The sequence below is a fragment of the Manis pentadactyla genome, chromosome 6, assembly GCF_030020395.1.
Source record: "Manis pentadactyla isolate mManPen7 chromosome 6, mManPen7.hap1, whole genome shotgun sequence".
NCBI lineage: Eukaryota > Metazoa > Chordata > Mammalia > Pholidota > Manidae > Manis > Manis pentadactyla.
Window position 1 is genome coordinate 136,443,022 of NC_080024.1, and position 22,319 is coordinate 136,465,340.

Below are 22,319 nucleotides of genomic sequence, written 5' to 3' on the forward strand. Positions count from 1 at the left end.
TTGTAATGAAAATTAAAGAAACAAAATGTTAAAATGTTCTCTTTGGGGAAGATACATTGGGACTAGTTACCAAAGATGTTCTCACATTTGCTTGTTACACACCCTCTCCTCATCCCTATCCATTCTTTCAGGTTAATGAAAGTCCAGAAACTACTGTCTCTAACTTAGCATGTAATCCTTATCCCGTTACATATGTATGGTCAACAGCAATAGCCTCTACATAAGAATTACAGCTAACATTACTACTCTTCATATGACTGAACTGTTCTACCCACTTGATGAATTTTCCAATATGATACTACAATTTAAAATCTTTATGTTTTTGCCCATGTTACAATGAGCAGTTATATGACTCACGCATTAATTATTTCAGTAGTTATTGAGCGTCTATTAGGCACCTGGAATTGTACCAGGCCCTGGACCAGGAAGAGTTAGGGGCTGAAGCAGAGATAATCATAGCAGGTGGAAACCTATGAAGGGTCAAAGCGAGATTCTTTCTCTGAATGCTTTGGGAGTTGGGACAAGGGAGGGCTCCCAGGCAGCTAAAGCCGCTAGTGATCTCATTACGCGATATTTAGGTTATCATATTTTTCTCTGCCTTTTTAAAACAAAGCGGCTCCTCAACTATACCACTAGGATGCACATATGAAGTGACGCACCTATTACTTGTGGACGCTTTTCCGGAGGGCACCCCCTAAACACCGATTATTACCAGTGTTATGGGTCTGGTGGTTTCTGCTTTCCTTTTCTCTGGCTTCCAGAGTGTTGGTTCCCTTCTGTTAGTTTTATCCCGACCGCGCAAATGAGCCCAGACGCACAGCCCAGGCAGCGGCTCTGGACCGGTGCACGTGCGCTCTGCGCCCCCGCGACCCTGGGCCGGGTCCCTCCTCCGGCCCGCCCCGGTCTCCCTGGCCTCGCGCCGGCCAGCGCCGGCCGGGCACCAAGCCCGCCGCCCGGTCGCCCCCGCTCCTGGCCGCCACAGCAGCCGTGGGGTGACCAGCGGGGAGGCCGGCTTTCCGCCGGGGCTCACGGGGTCTCCGCTTCCCGCCGCCCCCTCGCTCCCGGGCAGAGCCCGAGGGGTACCCTCCCCCGGGGAGGGGAGAGGGCGGCTTCTAAGGTGACAGAGGACTCTGGAGAGCCTGCGTCCAGGCAGGAAGGCCAGGCTACCCCGGACGGGGGCTCGACTCAGAAGGCGCGGGCGCCAGGCCCCCCAGGTGAGGCTGCCTCCGAGGAGGCTGGATCGGAGAAGGCCCGTCTACACCGCGCGCCCGGAGGTGCGGGATGGGAAGCGGGGCGCGGGGGGAGGCGGTCGCCCCCCGCCGCGCGGCTCCCCCCGCGCCGCCGCCGCAGCAGGTGGGGGCCCGGAGGCGGGGCCGGGCTCGGGGCGGAGCCTTGGGGCGGCCCGGGCAGGGGCTGGGGCCGGGGCGGGAGCCGGGCTGTCCGGGCGCCCGCGGGAGCTCGCCGCGCGCGGGGCTGGGACCGGCCTGGCCGAGCGCGCCGTCGCCGCGGCCGCAGACAAAGGGCGGCTCGCGCCCGGCCGCCGCGCTCGGGGCTCCGCCTGGGTAAGTGCTCCCCCTCCGCTTGCTTGCTTCCCCGCCGCCTGCTCCTCTCAGAGTTCCGCGGGCTCCGGAGACGCCGGGAGGGAGGAAGAAACGATACTTCCCCGCTCTCCCAGCAACCCTCCCTCACCAGGAAAACAACAACAAAGCCCAAAATAAGAATCCAGGCAAATCCAAACTAGCGAGTTTCCGGGCGGCGGTGTGTCTCCCGCGGGACCGACGCGGCCGCCCTCGAGGACGCCTTCCTGGGCGGACCGAGCGCGCCGGTGTCCGCGGGTCTGCGGTTTGCATGGGAAGGTGGCCGCTGGACGGGGATGTAAGGGCGGAGAATATAGGGACGGGGCGCCGCGGGGTCCCCATCCCCGGGTACAGTTCGGCGCGTTGTAGGGCGCCGAGGGGCGGCTCGTACGGGGAGTTCAGATTCGGATTTCAGTTGTGGGGTCTCCTCAGCCCTCCGGCCTCCTCCCCTCCAGCCTCCTTCCCGTCCCGTTCAGGGTTAATACAGCGCCCCCCACGCGCCCACCGACCGAGGCGGCCGTGGGCAGGGCGGGAGGCAGCCGGGCCGCCCTCCCGGCTCGGCGACCCCGAGCCCGAATCTGCTAGGGAGGCGGGCGGCTGCAGGCGGAGGGTCGGTCCCGGGCCGGCCCCCCAGCCTCCTCCCGGGCTGCTCTGCATCTGAAAAGCTATCAGAAGCCCTGCTGGCTTTTGCTTTTGTTCTGCCCGCAACTCTCCAGAATCCGAGGAGCAGCCGGGGTGGGCGGATACCCCCCCCGTCTGGGGGCCGTGAAGGGAGCTCCAGGTGCCTTGTAGTGACAATTGGAGGCGGCGGCCGTTTCCCTCTCCTGGGTGGGGAATGGATCCCGATCACTAATCAACGCCGGGGAGCTGGTAGTGGGGACGCGGTGTCCCCGCGGTCGCTCACTGTCACGCGCCTCTCCTGCTCTCTCGAAAGCGTTCCTGGAGACGCGCATTTCCATTCATGGATCTGTGCTTGGATTTGATTAATGTCACCTCTGCCAGGCTTCTCCAAGGAGCGTCTGCTACTATTCGTTTTAATAGTCATTTACAGGGAGTTTATTGTGTGCAAGGCAGCAGTCCTACCTCATTTTAATTTTAAAAATATTTATCGAGTACCTACTGTGTGCAAAACAGATATATTTCAAACTTTTCACTTTAGCAGATATTTATTTAGTACTTAATTGTGTTCAAGGTAGTTGTGCTGTGACCTTGTTTTAATAGATATCTACTGAGCACCTACTGAGTGCAAGGTTTTTGTTTCTTTGCTGATGGGTTGCCCAGTGTACTTTTGGAGGGCATTTGGAGACAAGGGAGAGGGAATATGTCTTTGGACCCTACAGTATACAATTCCTTTAGTAACCAGCATTTTAACCTTTCTTGATTGCTTGTTGTGTGGTGTAGGAAAAACTAGTCTTCTTACACTATAGCTTCAACGTTTTTCAGAGAGGAGCAGGGCAAATAGGCCTACTCTGGGACCTCTTTGCAATTCAGTTTCCTTACACCGAAAAAAAAGGCAGTTCCTTTGTGCAAAGTGCTGTGCTAGGTATGGCAGGGTATCAAAGGTTAATAAGGCAAAGCCCCCATACTTAAAGGGGTGGAGAATCTGGTGGGGCCAGAAAGACACACAAGGAGACAATCAATTGAACCGGGGAGGAAGAGTGTGAAGATAGAGCCGGCATGGACCTTCCAGCCCCCACCTCCAAGCTAGTGACAGCTGCTGGGATGACAGTATCTATAAAATCCCATCATTGCAGTGACTGGAGACCTAGAGGCAGAATCAGATGGTATGAGAGTCCTTCCCACTAAGAGATTTGATGACTCTATTGCTCTGATAATCTTGGGATCCTGAGACACACTAGAATATCCAGCTTGGCAAGAAAACTGTAAGTCTTCAGTCTATTGGTAAATATTTGAGCACTTGTAATGTTATATATAGTCTAAGACATTGTTTTCATCCTAAAAAACTTAACAGAGTTCTTGAAAATAAAACCACAAAATGACTGCTTGGACAGTACACATGAAAAGTGAAAAGCCAGGAGCAAATCCTTCCTAGAATTTAATGTAAAAAAAAAATTCTGTTTTTGTGGAATTGTGGCTTTCCATTTATCAGACAGTGAGAACTTTCTTTATGTCTCTTATGTTTATCTCTTTACTGTGGCATCCAGGAATTCCTGGTTACTGCTCTATCCCAGCTTCTTGGTACGGTGATCTTTTTCTTCCCAAATCATTTATAATCTTCCTTTTAATTTAAAAAATAAACTATATTCTATTATTTTTTGTTATGAGCTGAAAGACCCACTCACTTCTTTTCTGGAAGTAGGCCCATTATGAAGGGTTTGTAAGAAATAGGGTAAGTGGTAGATGAATGACCTGGAAGCCCTAGCACTTACAAGAAGGCGCTGGGGGGAAGCACCCGCCGCCAAAATCAGGAATGTACAGAGAAAGCATAAACTGGTCTTGCAAGATGGAATAGTATTCAGATAGGCAAAGAAGACAAAGACTTCCCTCCCAAATGGAGGGAAATGTTGTAAGCGAGGGTATGAAGGCAAACAAACCAGGAATTTGATAGCTCTTCATCTCAAATAGTTCCCATTCATTCAATAAAATGCTGCCTGAGCATTTTACTATGTGTCCGTGACTTTGCTAGTGTCAGGTGGGGCTTCACCCAGCACAGTTTGGGGTTCACTGGGATCCCACAGCTGGCAAGTACTCTTGTCTCCTGTTCCAGCTGCAGGAATAGCACTGCACCCCTACCATTCTTTCCAGCATTCCTGAAGTTTTTTCACCTGGGCTGAACTTGATTGTAATCTTCTTCTACGCCAAGAATGTGACTTCTTTTTATTTCTCTGCATCCTTCCTTCCTGCAGGCTCAGGTGGACTCTGTAGAGTAGGGGACATTTATTTCAGAACCTTGTATGCCTGTTTCTTCACCCTTTCTCTACCTCACCTGGGCCTGTCCTCTCTTCCTTGCCACTACTTTCAGCTGCTCAGAGCTTTTCACTGTATGAAAATTCAGGAGAAAACAATGTCATTAGTCACTTTCTCTTGAGTGTGAATGTAGGTCACTGGTCTCTCTTGTATGTGTGTGGGGGGAGTGTCTTTGCACTTTAAGCCTTATTATGGAATGAAAGGCTTTGTCCACCATGAGAGGATTTCAAGTAGAGACAAGTGGGTGTTGGAGATTTTGGGGGAGGCAAAGTGCCTTTCCTGGTGCTCTGAAGTAACACTACCACTTCTCACGTAACCACTCTTGGGAAGGGTCCTTGCAGTCCCATGGTCCATAAAAGTCTGGAACCTTCTCTGCTTTTTACCAGGGTGTGGTAATTGAAGTCAGATGGCAGCTCTGCATGAGCTATTTATCAGCCTGGCCTTTACTCACTCTACCCTTTAAAGGTTAATCATTTTCCGAACAGAATCCTTGCTTCTTTACCTGCCCATTATTTTAAGTCAGGGATTCGAAACTGGGCATTATTGATGTGGGCTAGATAAGTCTTTGTCAGCATTAGATCAGTAGCACCCCACACTTCCTCCCCAAATTGTGACAACCAAAAATGTCTCCAGCTTTGCCAGATGTTCCTGGGAGCAAAATCACCCCTGATTGACGGCCACTCTTCTAAGGGATATTGGCTAATATGTTTCATGCTGTTAAACTTCCCACTTTTCTGGGAGAGGCTGTATTTAGTGTAACTTGATTCTTTTCAATGGCGGCAACTTAGTAAATGTGTAATTAAATTTGTGAAACTTTTCCATAGGAATAATTTCATACATCAGAATAAACTTCCTTTCTCAGCCTACATATTCTAATCTGGTCATCATATTAAGTTTATCTTTTGAGGCAAAAAAAAAACCCTCAGTTCTTCCCTTAGCATGTGGCTGATTTGTATGTGGGCAGAAGAAGTGTGGGCAGCAGAACCACTACTGACAGCCACCATTGCCAACAGGGTCATCCCAGCCCACTGCTTGGGCAGGGGCAGGTGGGCAGCAGTGGAGAGGAAAGTGGCAGGGGAGGAGCCGGTTCTGGTGGGATAGGATGCTTGTGTAATTTAAGGGGTCCTCTTTATGAGAAAGAAGGACCAGGTGAGCACATTGCTAGGGCCCCTCTCCGGTCTCGGGAGGGTTCACAGCAAGAGGGGCTCTGAGGTTTCAGGTTCATTGGCATAAAGTAAAACTTTCTGGGAAAGGTTTTGAGGAATGACGGGACAACTGAGGCTGTAGGAATAGGAAAATTAAGACTTTCTTCCTCCTATGACTGGCAAGGGCTAAGAGAAGCTTCTTGAACACTTGACTTAAATACAGAACATGGATACAACTAGAACTGTGAAAAACAGGGTAGCCTGCACTTCTCCTAATATCTTGCCTCCGGAGTAGAACGTCCATAGCTCTGGCAGCTCCAGGGAGGTGTCAGCATCAGCAACATCTTTATAGGATGGAAAAGGGAGCAAGGTTAGTTCAAGCTTAGTAGGAGGGAATGCCTGAATTTCACTAGTGGGTAGGAGTAACTTCATGTATGTCATAACCGAAGTCAGCCCAGAGCCCAACTTACTGCTTCAGAAAGCAAATGAAACTCTTTTTTCAGGTCACTGTAACGGCATTTGAAAAGTTTACAGTAAGGTTTCATTGATTCAAACTTCTATTTGGAAATGCCCAACTCTGGGATGGGACTTTACTTCGCATTGAAATAAGCCAGATAGGAAATACCTTCTGGGGTGGGCAAGTAATTCAAGTACTTTAAAAACTTAAATTATTACAACAAACAAGAAGCCTCTATATTTCAGACTTAACATTCATTCACAAACTTTTTCCTTGATCTGAATCAGCCTACCTTAAATGAGGAAGAGAAAGTGCTATGGTTATTGCTTTAATATCTAAATGTGCTTGACTGTATGTGAAACGGATCAGTCAATATGTCAGTGTCTAGATCTAACAAAAAAAAAAGATCTTTGACAAGCAGATTGGTGTAGGAGGGATTTTTCTAAAAATAGCTAGTTTTCCATTTGTGTTTATACACGTTTGATTTTTTAAAAACTTCAAGACTTGAGATTTGTTTGGAGATTTGGGGTCAAATCTACACACAATCACAGAGATTAGACCTGCAAGGGATCTTGGGGATCAGTGACCAGCTCTCCTTAACCTATTGTATAAAGGTAGAAATTGAGGCGGAGAGAAGTTAGGTGGCTTGCCAAGGGTACACAGAGGTCAGTGCTGAGGCTGAGCTAGGAGTCAGTAGTTTGTCCCATTTTCTTTGACATTCAGTTCCATGGGATTAATGTTCCATCTTTCTAGTTGCCAGTGCGTATTGGTGGAGAGTGGCGCAGGCAGGAAAAGAGTTTGATAACTTGTCTCATTTCCAGGTCCTAATAAAACTAATTATTAATTCAAACTGATAACATGTGTGACAAAGGTGTGTGTGTGTGTGCATATGTGTAATACTGAAAGAAACTATGGGAAAACTGGAACAGTTGGATTAGTGGAATGAGATTATTTTACATAACTTGTCATTTTACATAACTTCCTTTGTCAGCCTACATATTCTAATCTGGTCATCATATTAAATCAATCTTTTGAGGCAATCTTTTGGTGACTATAGTAAATAATGCTGTATTGTGTATTTGAAAGTTGCTAAGAGAGTCGATCTTAAAAGTCCTCATCACAAGAAACAAAAATTGTAATCGTGTGGTGATAAAGACTTACTGTTGTGATCATTTCACGATATATACAAATAGAGAGTCATGTCTTACACCTGAAACTAGTATCATCTTATATGTCAATTATATATCAATGAAAAAAATTCTAAAAATGTAAAGCACCTTCTTTTAATGTTCTTTCATATTATCTTTACAGTAAATAATTAGAGTGAAAACATTTATTTCCCAATTTAGGAAAATAATACATATTCATTATGGAAGGTAGCAAGAAGAATTAAAAAACTCTACCAGTGATCCTTTGATCATATTTTGCTATATTTATCTTTAGTTTTTTTTTCCTCAGCTAAATTTTTAAACACAACTGAAGTCATACTGTGCATATAATTTTAATTTTTATCTTTTTTCAGTTAATATTTTAACAAACAGTTTCCATGTTTTTGCAAGCTCTTTGTAAACATAATTTTTAATGGCTACATAATTCAATACTTTGGAAGCCTATTAACTTATTATATTTTGTTATTAGTGGACATTGTTTGCTCTCAATTTCTCAATGCTGTGTCATTGTAGTGAGCAACTTTGTGCCCACACGTTTTTTATGATTTGGATTGTTTTCTTCATTATACATTTCCAGATAGTGAAATTACTCAACTAAGGATGGAATGCATCATGTTAACAAACTGCTTTCAGAAAATGAAAATGATTTCACCACACCAGTGATAGCATAAGGTATTCTATTTTCAAAGATTTTTTTATTCGATAAGTGCAAACTATGTCATTGCCGCTTTCGTGTGCATCTCTGTTACCAGTATGTCTAACCGTTTCTATTTCTCTACAGGATTATTTTCCATTAATTATCTATTTTTCTACTTCAGTTTAGTGGTTTAGAAAATTGATCTGCATGTGGAAACCCTATTTTTTAAAGGGAAAAACAATAAACTTCCAATCTCAAGGATATTTTGTGAAGAGTTCCATCCAACTGTAATGTTCCACAATTCCAACACTTTGAATGTTGTGTTTCAGGCTAAACTCTTTTTGTTCATAGTGGTGGAGCTGCCTATTCCGGTCCTGAAGCAAGCTTTAGATGGGTAGGAAGGTCTGTCTCCTGGGTCCAGCCAACATACAGTGAGCACCTGTTCACTGTTTCCCAAGTGTGAGCTCTCAATCCTTAGGATGCTTGTGAAATGGGTACTGTTTTACTATACCCCTTTACACATGAGATGATTGAGGCACAGAAAGGTAAAATAACCACAGTCACATACACTTTCAAAAGGGTTCTCATAACCAATTCCAGTGTGTATGGGGTTTTCCCCAAACATCCAAGCACTTCTCAGACACCAGCTGGGTGTCCTACAATTCAGCTCAATTCTGAAACTATCTGCCCTGAGATAGCATCAGATTCCACAGGTTAAGGGCTCAGTTCTACAAGATTACCCTCGACTTCAGATGCCAAAGACAAGCCCAGGTTTGTCACCTGTGCTTCTGACTAACTGGCTAAAAATTAGAAGTTCCTGCTACCCCCTTCTTGTGTTGCAATGATTTGCTAGACTGGCTCACAGAACTCAGGAAACCAGTTTACACCCTTGATTACCAGTTTATTACAAAGGATATGAATAACAACCAAATTAAGAAATAAATAGGGTGAGGTCCAAAACAAAAGGACCGTATGTCCTTGTGGAATTTGGGGCTTGGCATGGTGCTACATGGAAGCATTCTGGTTTCCCAGTCTGGAAGCTCTCTGAACCCCTTCCTTTTTTATTTTTCTGGGGGTTCATTACAAAGTCATGATTGACTAAGTCATTGGCCATCGGCTGATTGAACTAGTCCCTCTCCACTCTCAGGAAATCAGGGTGGGGCTGAAAGTTCCCTTCCTCTATTTATGGTTAGTTACCCTGGCAACCAGACCTTATCCTTAGGTGCTTTCTGAAAATCATCTTATTAACATAAACCCAGTTGTGGTAGAATGGGGCTTTTTATGAATAACAAAATACCCATTTCATCTTTTTGGATCTGAAGCGTTTTCAGGACTGAGGACAAGAGACTAAATATCATGACAAAAGAAGCTCCCGTTGCTCTTACTGCTCAGGAAATGCTGAGGTTTGGGGGAGCCTTGATGAAGGAATTGTGGATTTAGACAAAGACCACATATATATGGGAAATACATTTTGGTTATCTAAATGGCCAAATACATGTTTCTTATAAATCACAATATTGCATCTTTTAAATCTGGATCTTTGCTAAAGTGACCTGCCTCTTTTGTGTAGTTGGTGTTTAAAAGAGCTGGGCCTAGGAATGTTAGTAGCTTTCTCTGAACCCTACTGCCTATTTCTGGGAGAATTTTGTAGTATAAGGTAATTTTACTGTCTTAAATTTCCTTACTGCATCTTCTGTGTCTCTTACTCTCTCTTCTGTATTTTCCATTCTTTTATATCACCTAGGTACATTCTGTTATTTCTTCTGACCTATCTTCTAAGACAGACCATGTCTCCTTAACTGTATCTAGTCTGCAGTTAAATCGATCTGTTGCATTCTTAATTATAATTACTAAATTTCAGTTCTAGAATTTCTAGTTCTTTTTCAGATCTTTAATGTTACCTTACGTAGTTCCTGGTTCCTTGTTTTGAAATTTTTAAGCCTGTTATCTCCATGAAGCATAGTAGATAGAGTTGTTTTATACTCTGTGTCTGTTAATTTGCTATCAGGAATACTTATGTGTCTGTTTCTTCTGTCTGTTGTTTGTTCTGATTCTCATGCCAGCTCATATTTATGTCATATCTCCTCTTGTGCCTGGTTATCTTTGAATGTATGCTAGATACAGATACTGTTTTGAAAAACTATTTGCTTAAATACCATGTCCCATTACTTTTAAGATGTACATTTTTTTCCACACCTTAATCTCTGAAATTTAGATGTGGTTTACAATTGATGGAGTCCTACATTTATAGTTGGTAGCAATTTTTATTGCTGGTGCCTAAAATAGTAATGCAGTCATATTATTAGCGATATTTAGGATTGATAAAATGCAATAGTTTGAGGCTTTGAGTGGTGATGATAAAAATGACAAAAGAGTTTCAGAGAGGATTTTAAATAGTTTCTTCAGGCTCTTTGGGATACCAGCAATCCTGGATCAATTTGGGTGCTTGAGATTTTCTAGGCCACACAGATGACATTAAGCCAGACTAGTTTATTTTTGTTTTCTCTTATTCCTACAGTTTAGGTACTTGGGGTACCAACCACAAGTGTAAAATGGTTTACCAGGGCTTAACTCCATGAGGCAGCCAGAAGTGCTGCTCAACCTCCCAGCTCCCTAGCTTGACAGTCTCCCCAGCTGTGTCAAAGTGGCCCTAATACCCAGGCCCACATCTCTGTTTCTCATCCCAGATCTTAAACCTGAAGTCCCTCTGTGTCTCATTATCTCTTTGATGCTTCTGGGAAGAATTTAAAAGAATACTTTACCCAGATTTCTTTGTTGTGTTTGTTAGGAAGGTTGGTTCAAGTTTCTCAGTTCACCACTGCAGGAAGGAGGCAGAAGTCAGTCTGATCCATCTTAGAGACTGACAGGAGGGGAGCACGAAGCACCAGCTGCTCATTGCCCGTCTGTGACTACAGAACTTCCTCCATCCACTCCCAATATGTCATCCTGTTTGCAGTGGGAGTGGAGGTTGGGATGAATAAATTCCCATAAACTGGACACAGCTAAATGTAGATGTATTTCTCTACGTAAAAGAGACTAATTCCCCGGGCCTTTCCTACTAAGGCAGGTGACCTGGCAGAGAAAGCAATTGCAGGAGTGATATCTGGAGCCCCATCAATCATCAGTCTCCACACCTTCTTGTAGAAAGATGGGAATTCAGAATCAAGGGATGTGATAAGGGAGGAAGATGCTTTCTATTCCAGCAACTGTTAAGAAGTAAAACAAGTACTAAAACAAGCTTTCGCAGGTAAGATTGCTTCATTCTGTGTGGCCCCCAACATTTCCATATGGAAAGCAGAATTTCATCAACCACGGCCAAGGCTAGTCCTTGTGGAGACTGAGCTGTTGCCCAGGTTGGCTTTTCCAGGGACCTTTTCTTCAATCTAATGTTTCAGAAGAAGCTTTGTGTTCCTTTCTGGCTTTTAGAAGTCACGTGCTCATCCATGTGTTCTCAGGATCATCAGCCAAGTGCATTATCTTTCTACCTCGCTCTGACTTTCAGAGGTGTTTTTTCTCAACTTTCATGAAGCTAGAAAAATTTACAATGAGAAAAATGCATTTTCCAAGTTTGAAGAGGTTAGGCAAAGGGGAATGGCATGGTGGGAAGGCCCTCTCCACCACCTTCCCAGAGCTTCCATTGGCTATTTTTTGAGGGCGGTGGGGGTGCTCTTATTTTTATTTTGGAGTACCTTCTTGGAAACCTCAGAGCTGTCCTCTCTGAAAATTTCCCTCCGCCCAGGGAACCACAGGTCCACTCCTACCCTTCATGTATGTAGCCAGTGGAGGAAGGTGTAGGCAGTAGGGATCTGTTCTCTGGAAAGGGCTTGTTTTGGGGTGGTATCCCCACCATCTTTTTGGAGCCCACCTCATACGTAGAGCCTTTTGTATATTCCTGGATGATTTATTCAGCTTTTTTAATTTTAATATTCCAATATTTCACACATAGTAAAGACTATATATAACTTAGTCTACACTTTTTGCTAGAAATAGAAATCCTCCAATTAGGTCTTAATAACTGTCCTTAGAGGAATAAATCTCTCATTCCACTGACAGGTAGTTCTAGATTATGACTGATCCCTTTGGAAGAAATGATAAAAGACTTAATTAATTTTGAGGAATCACATTTTCTATTCTTCCAGAAAATGGACCCTCCCAAGATTATTTTTAGAGGCAGAATTACTAGAAAGCCCCACCAGGTGTAAGAATTTATGAACCATGACATCTGAAAACTCCTCAGCCTGAAACAAAGTAAATTAATTCCTCCAGCATGATTCATTGTAGGTACAAGTCCAAATTTCTTTTATTTTTCAGTGACTTAGTCACTTAAGCTGATTTTTCTAAAGAGGTATTATTTTGAGATCTCTCAAGGACGTTTTCTATATTTCTGTTGTCAAATTTCCCATTTATTTGAATTTGAATTTTTTCCCAGCCATTTTGAGACCGTTTTGTCTGCTGATCAGAGAGAATATGCTGTGACTTCAGTAGCATATGTGAGAACCACAGGGAGCTGAGACAAAGTTAGCTGAGCAAATTCTGTACTTTTCATAGAGCCCAAGACATTGCCCTCAGTATATGGTGGCAGTGGTACTTTTTACCAAATATTCAGATTTTTTTGGAAGACTCACAGAGTAAAGTACTATAGCTCTTTCAACAGAAAAGAAAGGACAGTGAAATTCAGAAATCAGAACTGATTTATTTGTAAGGGGAGAATAAGGAAGTTGATTGTAATAAACCACTTAGGAAGAGGGGGATAAATAACAGTGGAGTAACTAGAGTGAATTGCTTTAAGCTTTCCAGATCAAAGGAGAGAAAATGAAAAATGTCTTGACTGATTATTATACAGTTACAATACCCACCATATGGGACTTGAAGAGGGCTGTAACAACCTTCTTATAATAAAGCTAGTGAAATATGTGCCATCAAAATGTCAGAGAACTTAAGGGTGTACAGCGTAAGGAGGGAGACAGTTTTGTAACAGTGTGAGTGAGAGTATGTCTGGTGAATAGTTCTGGGCATGTTGTGGCCTAAAGAACTATTCATTTTTCTATACTTTACCATATTCTTGGGCTGAAGGAAATTAAGACACATAAAAAGACTTAGATACTGATTAATTTTTTTGGATGAAGGATGATGGGGAGCATGAGTACAACGTGAGATGTGCTTAGTTTATTATAGTATTTTAGTTAAAAGGTTAAAGTCTTGTTTCTATATTTTTGTGCATGCCTTCATTCTTTAAAAGTTATTCAGTGAATTTGTGAATCCCCAAAACACCCTTTTTTATGAGCAGTCTTTGAAAATGAATCTGAAATGCATTTATGAAATATTCGGAGGTAAAAAAAACCCTTTGACTTCTCTCTTCAATTTATTCAGGAGCAGATCCCCAGAAGCAAAGATCTATCAGTCCATTAATGGGTGACTTTTCTTATTTAACCAACAAACAATATAGTGTTTTGCTCTATCCTCCTGAATTCAGGATTTGGCTTCCATAACATATTAAATAACCTTCTTGTCTTCTGTTCCACCTTTACTATTGGTAAGAAATTATAATAGCATTATTATTTAATTATCACCACTAAGAGCAATGTCAGATTTCAGTAATCTAAAACTTTATTGCCTTAAACTGAGATTATTTGAAATAAGATCTTTCCTCTCCAGCAATGGATACCTAGGAAAGAAGGTATATAGCTGTAGATACAGGGGGCAGGTACAGGAACCTCTACAGTTATGATTAAGAGGTAATCGTGATCTTTTTCTGGAGGGACACGTAAGACTTTAGTAGTAGTGGTAAAGAAGGAACTTGAGACTGAGGTGAGAGAAAGGATTTTTTATTTTGTACCTTTCTAAACTTTATTTTTTTAAATAATCATATATTTTTATTTAATAAGTAAATAAGGAGAAAAATAAAGAAGATGAAAAAAAAGAAAAGAAAAGCCACTGCATATGAGATCCTGTCAGCTCTGAATTTAATCTCTAGACTCTTCAGTGGAAATTCTGGTGTTTATAAATCATCAGATCAAAATCTATAGGAACACTTGTGTATTCTCTCCTCCACAGACACATTATGGAGGATTTTAAAAAGTAATTTTATAAGTATAACTATATTATGCAGCATTCTATAAAGCCCTCTCATGCCAGTGTCTTCTTTGAGTGGCACTGTCCAGTATGCTGGGTCAGTTGTATGATTCCCACTTTACAGATGAGGAAACTTAAGAGTGGGGAAGATGGGTGCTTGTCTTAGATGACAGAGTCATTACCTGGGAAGTCCAGAACTAGAAGCCAAGTTAAGTGTTCCTTTAACCCTGAGATTAAGAACTTTACTATTTATTCTGGACATTCTTTTTTAAATACTCCAAGCTGCCTCCCCTCTGGTTTCGTGCCATAACATCTATTTCATTCTGTCTAAAATCATGGTTAGGTATCTAATTATTTTCCTTATTAATTTTATCAGCATAGACCATCTCTTTTTTCTGTAGCCGTACGGTGTCTAGTACATTATGATGTTTGTATATTAGTTACTAAATCTTTTGTTTTATGGAGCTGGATACTCAAGTAACTTTCTTCCAAATAATTATCCATTTTCAGGAAAACAAAGTAATAAACTTAGCCATTTCTGCAAGACTAATGTCATTGTCCACAGAGAATTAGAACCACATGATGTTTGAGCTGGAAGAAAACAATCTTTGCTAGTACTTATTCTCTTGTTTTATAAATGAGGAACTTGAAAGATCAAAAAATTTGCTTCAGATCACACAGGGAATTAGAAGTGACATGGTACTCAGAGCCTACCTCTCTCAACTTTCCTCTTCCCGCCCAGCCCTCTTCTGCTGCAACAGTCATTACAGAGAATAATTGCCTTGGTCATAAGGCATTTAGATGAATAGTCAATAATGACAAAATATAGATCTCATGGAATTAAAACAGCAACTTTTAAGAGGTAATCTCAAGAGGAAGAAGAGGTATTGAACTTATTTTTCCAAGTTTTAAAATGAATGATTTTGCAAGCGAACCTCTTTTTTAAAGCAAACTTGCTATATAAACATCAGCATTTTCCTAAAGGGATTCACAATAGGACTCCCTTAGGTAAGTATCCCAACTATGTGCATTTGCAGCAGAGTAAAAGCACCCTTATTCATTGGGCAAATCAAGGTGCATCGCATCAAAGTTGTGAAATAAGGAATTAACAGTGTTTTCTGTTTTATCTTCTTCTTAAAATGTGAACCATATCTGGTCTGGTGAATGAGTCCAAATATACTCTGGGGCATCTGAGTATTCAAAGGCCTTTCCTCATTTTCAAACAGGCTGAAAAGGGAGCCTTTTGGTCTGAAGCCACCCAAAGAAGAAACAGCCTGAGACATTGGGACACAGTACCAGAAGTGTGAGGATGGGAGCCCTGAGGATACGATTCACTAGCGAGGAGGCAGAATGCTGTTTTTGTGAAATACATACCTTTAGTGCCACCCCTCTTGGATTCATACAGTCCTAGAAGGCACTAGCTCCAATAGACATAGTTGTAAAGGACATTGTGGTATGGGTGTCTCTAAAAATTCAGTGCAGCTTAACATATATTTAAAGTAAGCACTGCAGCAGAATTACAGTAAAAATAGCAGAAGATAGGCCCTACTCTCCTGGAGCTTGAAGATTTGTGCTTTCCAAGCTTGTCTGCCCATTAGAATCATCTAGGGACCCTCATGTCTGTGTCCAGCCCACCAACCCCAGAGCTTATGTTCTGATTGGTTTGGGCTGTGACCTGAGCTTTGGAATTTTCTAAAAAATAATTCTAAAGTACAGACATATTTGGGAACCAGTGGTCTATGAAGCGGTTCTCAACCTTGGCTCTAGTAGAATCATCTGGACTGTATAGGTATATATGTATATGTAAGTATATATACATGTATGCAGGTGTATTAGTATATACATTGTATGCATGTGTATCTAAGCGCATATGAATGTGCATGTATATGCACATATATGCCTATGCATATACCCACATACATACATACACAGTACATATACACACACATGCATATGTATAACACATGCACTTGTCATATATACATGCCCAAGCTCCAGCCCTAAGCTCTGATTTACATGGTTTGGGGTGGGGTCCAGACATCATCAATGGTTCCCAAGGTTGAATGCACATTGGAATCATCTGGGGAGTTTTAAAAATGTTAATGCCTGGGTCTCAGGAGATTCTGGTTTATTTGGTCTGGGGTCGGGTCTGGACATCAAAATTTTTTCCAGTCTTCCTGTGATTCTAAACATGCAGCCAAAGTTGCAATCCTTGGGTTAGTGACCAAAACTGCACTTACCTTATGCATAGTAAGGGCTCAATAAAGATGATGCAGTATGACATGAGAGCAAGATAGGATTTACAAGAAAAGCCAGTGCTAAAAAGTGGTACATTTCTGGTTCTTTGGGCATTTCCGCAGGCCTGAGTATGTCATGCAGTGATGTGGGGTGGCATGGGTGGCAAAACCTAGGAAATTCAGCTCACGACCATAGCCTCTGTGGGGCCACCTGTGGAACGCTCAGCTGAAACCAACAGCCAAGATCTTCCTAACTGCTCTGTTGCATCATATTTACCTGTAATAGGAGTAGAAGGTCTGCTTGTGATGCATCTAACATTGCTCTTGAGAGAAAAATAACCTGAAACTGGCTTCTGCAAGATCAAGGCGCTGCAGCCATGGATTTAGCCTGAGGTGAACTCTGTCTAGTGCAGCGAGCCCGCCCACTGCCCAGAGTTAGCGAGAGCTCTCTGGAGCACAGAGCACTGGAGTTGCCTGGTTTCCTTTGTTCCCTAGGTGATTCTTGTTTAGTCCAAGGCGTACAGGGAGGGAGAGTATTTCCGCCTCTGGCCCCGGTGAACGCAGCTGCTTTCAGCCATGGAGAGGCTCCACCATCCCAGGGAAGGGGAAATTTCCAGGCAGAGAGTTGACAGCAGCCGCTTACTGAGCAGAATCTGAACTGCTCCTGTGGTCTTTGAAGGCTCAAGGGCACTGGTTCTTACACTTGAGCATGTAAGAATCCGCTGGAGCAAACGACAGATTGCTGGGGCAATCCCCAGATTTTCTTAGGGCTGAGGGGGTGCCCAAGAATTTGCATGTCTAACACCTACAGGGTGATGCTCATGTGGCTGGTCGGGGGACTGCCCTTTGAGAATCACTGCTCTTGGAGGAAGGACACAGATGGCATCTGTGTTGTTTAGGGGAAGGGTATTATTTGATTGCTGCAAATCTACCTAATGGTCACAAGATCAGGACACAGATGGCACCTGTGTTGTATAAGGAAAGGACATTATTTGATTGCTGCAATTCTATCTAATGGTTACAAGATCAGGAATTGAAATGACCTCCCAGCCAACTATATGATCGATAGATCAATTTTTTTAAAAAATTATGAAACATCTACTATATGCTAGGTGTTGTTTGGGCTTTGTTGCTATAAGGAAGAGTAAGATGTGGTTACTCACTAAGCGGTTAGTCTTGGGGGGAGCACCAGTAAAGGGGCAGTCTTGGTACCATTCCCTGAGTGCTCTGCAGAAGTTTGTGCCCGGGACTTGCATGGGACACACATGAGCAGAAGGGAGTGTGGCTCAGAGGCAGCTTCTGAGAGCAGGTGATTCCAGGATGGAATCTTGAAGGATAACTAGGGCATTTGCCAGCTGAAGCAGGTGGGGCAGTGTTCCAGGAGAAGTGTGGGCAAAGGTGGCAGAGAACATTTAGTACATCTGGCCTTGGGAGCCACACATGGTTTGGGGTGACTGATGGAGACAGAGAGGGAAAGGCGGGATCACAGGGACCTGTCCTCTGTGTGGAGGAATCTGGGCTAATCTGAAAGCAAGGGAGGTCACTGAGGAGTTTTAAGCAGGCTAATAACATGGTCAGATTTGCTTGCGAATGTGGAAAATGGACTGGAGGGTACATGCACCTGCGAGAGACATAGGAGACTGTCAATGGAGGCCCCCTGGGAAGTGATGAAGCCACAGGGCATGTGACCTTTACATCATCTCATCCTTGCATCACCCTCTGCCTGTGCTCAGTATTTCAAACTTTACAAAGCCGTTTCCAGGGGCTGTGTTAAATGGCTTTTTAAGCATCTTCTGAGTGTGCTTTTACAGTGAAGCCAGGAAATCATTCTTGTGCTCTCCCTACACAGATACTGTTTTTCAAGGAAAATTGAAATGAACATTAAGGGTAACCTTGGAGCAGGGGAGCATCCAGAATGCAATCCCATGAGGGGCCGATGGCAGGGAGTGAGGCAGTCCCACCTACGGAGCCCAGATGAGGAGAGGATGGGACATTCTCTGCAGGCTCTCTGTCTGTTGGGAAGCTCTGAGTTATTCTGTTTTGGTTCTTACTGGGAGTCACACTTCTCTCTCCTGTACCTACCTGGAGAACAGATTATAACCCCTGAGTCATAGTCCAGCCTTCTGCTGGCAGTTGCATTTTCCCACCTCCCAGCCCTTTGGTTTGGGGACTTACCCAGGGCAGTCTCCAGAATTCAGAGAACCCTCCAGATGTCTGTACTGCTGGGCATTATGGAGGGTCGGGGATGTCCAAAACAAATAGGACCCACTCCCTGGCCACCCCAGTTGTGAAGGAGACGTGCATGAAGGAACTGGCACAGAAGGCTGCAGAGTGCCAATAGGTCAGTAGGGACAAGGGCAAAGAAGTTGGAGTGGGGGTGAGTTCTCTTCTGTCCCTGGCCCAGCTTGAAATCCATCTGATGGATTTCACTTGTGGTACTTCTCACTTCATCTGGTAATGAAAATTTGATTTGTGGTTTCCTCTCGTAGGCCTCTTCATCACACTGTAACTCATCTGTCTCCAACAAGTGGCTCTGGAGGAAATCTATTCTGACAGGTCTCTTCAAAACCCAGAGCCTAATGGGGGTTTTTGTAGGCTCCACCTCCCTGTGACACCCCTTCCTCCTTCAGGTTGGGGGGTTTCACCACTCGCTGGATTTAGGGGCTCCCTCAGAGGGCTTGAGTGGGCTGCCACTGGGACAGGCAGGGGTCATCCTGAATAGGTTGATGACCAGCATCAGTGAACAGCCTGTGCTCTGAGGTAATGGTATCAAGATTTATGAGTCACCCATGTCAGGGTGGCTTTTGCTGTTTCAAACCAGCATAGTAAATGTGAACACAAATTGCAAGACAGGGAACTGGCAGCCTGTCTCAGATTGGGCAGGCAAAACCAGAAAGCAATGTGCATGTAATATGCCTATTCTAATACCCAGGGCAGAGTGACCAGCTGTGAAGAGGAAGGAATAATTACTGGGACTGAAGCACCTGTTAGTAGCTTAATAATGGCCTTGGTCATGAAGTTAAGATGAAAAGGTTGGCATTTTTAACTTATATTTCAGTTAGTGGTGTAAAACTTGCTATTTGCAGTCAGTGGAGAGACCACCAGGTAACATAGTTTTTACCCAAGCCTGAGAGTGGTCTTCTCTCTGGAGGGGGATTGAGCTCACTCACTCACCGACCTGGGCATCGTGCAAGAGAGGGTAAAGGCATGCACTTCAGCTGCTGAAGCACTTCTGTGATGCCCGCTTGGGTCGGAGCTGACCAGGATGTGGACAGTTCAGGGCCCCTTTGGCAGTCCTGGGGACCCATCCTTCCAGCTCAGAACACCTCACACAAGTGAATGAGGAAACTTTCTCAATAATAACTATTGGGCTTTCTTGCTGTGCTACAATTGGAGCTAAAAGGGAAACAGATATATTATTGGAGTGGAATAATAATGTTATACCATATAGGAAAATTCTAGTTTGGATTAGTGATTCTGTTGTCCTTGGAGTTCTTCAAAGCTCTGCTATGAGCTGTGCAGAGGCAGGGGGGACACTGCTGTCTAGTTTTCCAGGACAATCTCAGTACAGTTATTGTTCTTGCATAATTACTTATATGTTTTTTTTCACTCTTGTAAGTATTGATGGTAAGTTTTGTCCCCCAAAGCATGGATCTCAGCATATCATGGTGTGGATAAAGTGAAGATTCCTGTAACCTGGATTCTCACCCGGCCCTGGTTGGCTAGCTCACTACACACATGTGGGCAGTGCATCGTTGTTGACTCTATATAAAGAGCCCTGCCCAGTGCTCTCGGTGACACAGTGGCATGGCTGCAAGGCTGCAGGTGAGAGCAGAGCAGAGACTGGAGTGGTGGCAGCACCAAGAACAGAGACTGAGATGGCTGTGTGGGCTGAGAGGCCCAGAGGCAGAGACCAGCTTGCTGCATTCAGACTCGCTCTGAATGGACGGGATTCTAGTGATTGGTCAGCCACCGTGGGAATAGAGTTGGGTATAACCCTTTCACCCCAAGAACATTCTACTGTTATTTCTTTGGTCACACTGAATCCACAGTGAACTTGCCTGGGGCTGAAACCAATTGGCGATAGTCGGCAGTGTTCATTGTTGACCAAGGAAAGGAAAAAGCTGCCCTCATGGAAGGATTGTTTCATCAGGTTGCACCTATGGACGGGGCAACATTCGAGTGTCCCCCTGTGGACATGTGGTACTGTGAAGGGGCAGAGGACTGGGGTCCACCCCAACAGAAAAAAAATTTGTTTCTGACTGAAATGGTGTCACTATGAAGTGCTGTGGAAATAGTAAAGGCCCAAGAGGAAGCAGCACGAGAAGGAGCAGTGGCCTGAGAAGGAGCGGCACAAGAAGCAGCAGCACACAGGGTGCTACATGCCATGGGGCAAGAGAAAGATGTCCTGGAGCCCTCAGCCCCAGAAATGGAGGAGCAGAAGTTGATGAACAGGTGGGGTGGAGGCCCCTCCTCAGTTGAGCCCCCACCCAGTTGAAAGCTGGTGGGAAGCCAGAAGGACTCGGCAACCGTGGTTCTTTCAGGAGAGGTGCAAGTGCAGCCCCTCCTCAGGCTGTGGAGCACTCCATGCTCTGCCTCTATCCTCAGGCCCAAGCACAAAAGGAAATACAGTCTCCTTCTCAAAGGAAGAATTTAAAGGGCCCCGTGAAGGTCATGAGGACCCAGATGTGGGTTGGTTTGAAAAGGCAGGAGCAGATAGAAAGAAATCAGACTGGAGCTGTGGCAGCAACTGAGACCAGAGCAGCAGTTCTGGCTGCTGAGGATGAAGCAGAGGCAGAGATGAAGCAATGAGATCGGCCTGTGTGTCTGCAAGACATTTTGCTGGAGAGGTTGGAGAAGGGGTATTGTAAGGCCCACCCATGATCCTTTAAGTTAACTCATTTGAGTAGAACTGGTTTGAATACAGCCAGGATGACCACTTGGTGGCAATGGATCTCCTCGGGCTTGACGGTTATTATAATTTGTCATAATTTTTGTTATTTGTATGTTGTATTATGTTATTGTGGAATTTGGTTATAATACTCCAGCTTTCTCGCACAGGGACCATTGCAGAGGATTGAGGGCACATAGATTGAGAGGCAAGAATCCTGGAGGGGTGGAGTGTGGATAAAGTGAAGGTTCCTGTGACCAGGATTCTCACCTGGCCCTGGTTGGCTAGCTCACTGCACATATGTGGGCAGTGCATCATTGTTGACTCTATACAAAGAGCCCTGCCCAGTGCTCTGGGCGACACGGTGGCATGGCTGCAAGGCTGCAGGAGAGCAGAGCAGAGACTGGAGTGGTGGCCGCACCAAGGACAGAGACTGAGATGGCTGTGGGTAGAGAGGCCCAGAGGATGGCTGTGCGGGTAGAGAGGCCCAGAGGCAGAGACCAACTTGCTGCCTGTAGACTCGCTCTGAGTGGATGGGATTCTAGTAACTGACCTGCCACTGTGGGAATAAAGTTGGGTATAACCCTTCCACCCCAAGAATGTTCTACTCTCATTTCTTTGCTCACACTGAATCCATAGTGAACTTGCCCAGGGCTGAAACCCATTGGCAAGACACATGCCTGCTCAGGAAAAGTTACTTCCCTTCCTTGATAAGCCAATAACAAGCCAATAACACAGTATGTATTTTATGCTTTTAATGAACCTACTCTTGATGCTATGGTCGAAATCAGGGCTTTTTCCTTAAGTTTCTTCTTTTTAAAAGTGGCAACACTTACCCAAACTCATATTGGTACAAAAATTGCCTGACTTCTGCTGGCTTTGGGTTTCGTTGAAAGGAGTCTCTCATTCTTCATGGATGAATCAGTAAAGTCATCACTGTAATATTGCCCACTGTATTTATAATTTAGCAAATTGTTTCTCATGTATGACTTTATCTCACAGCGACCCTATTCCATGGAAGAGTCTGGAGAACTAGAGTTACAGAGAAGTTCCCACAGTTAATTAATAATATCACAAAAACTGGAACCTGGGCCTCCTACCGTTCGGTTCTGTCTCTTGTAGATGTTCCCAACAGTTATATCTCGCCAAAGCCATTTTGGCTTAAGACGTTTCTTTTAGCACCCAGTAAAATTTTAGCCACCAGTG

At 44.2% G+C, this 22,319-nt stretch overlaps 2 protein-coding genes across 4 annotated transcripts in view; both read left to right on the forward strand.

Moving 5' to 3' along the window:
- The first annotated feature begins 802 nt into the window (after positions 1-802).
- Positions 803-2,238, forward strand: LOC130684210 (collagen alpha-1(I) chain-like). Its single transcript, XM_057504338.1, has 2 exons — positions 803-1,562; positions 1,676-2,238. Exons 1-2 carry the CDS (start codon positions 803-805, stop codon positions 2,236-2,238), a joined length of 1,323 nt encoding a protein of 440 aa, XP_057360321.1.
- MAPK4 (mitogen-activated protein kinase 4) overlaps positions 859-22,319 on the forward strand; it is a 132,921-nt gene continuing 111,460 nt past the window's right edge. For 2 of the 3 annotated variants that reach the window (XM_036918590.2, XM_036918591.2), the window contains exon 1: positions 859-1,214. The gene's annotated coding sequence lies outside the window, so the exon portion shown is untranslated. Of the gene's footprint in view, positions 1,215-1,430; positions 1,567-22,319 lie in introns of those variants that run through there. The other variant, XM_057504186.1, reaches the window with a different exon arrangement.

Bases quoted from the DNA above. Each gene is read 5' to 3' on its own strand.
- LOC130684210 (XM_057504338.1), top strand. From the start codon at position 803: ATGAGCCCAGACGCACAGCCCAGGCAGCGGCTCTGGACCGGTGCACGT. The intron at 1,563-1,675 runs GTAAGTGCTCCC...CCGCTCTCCCAG, and splicing joins GCGCTCGGGGCTCCGCCTGG to CAACCCTCCCTCACCAGGAA.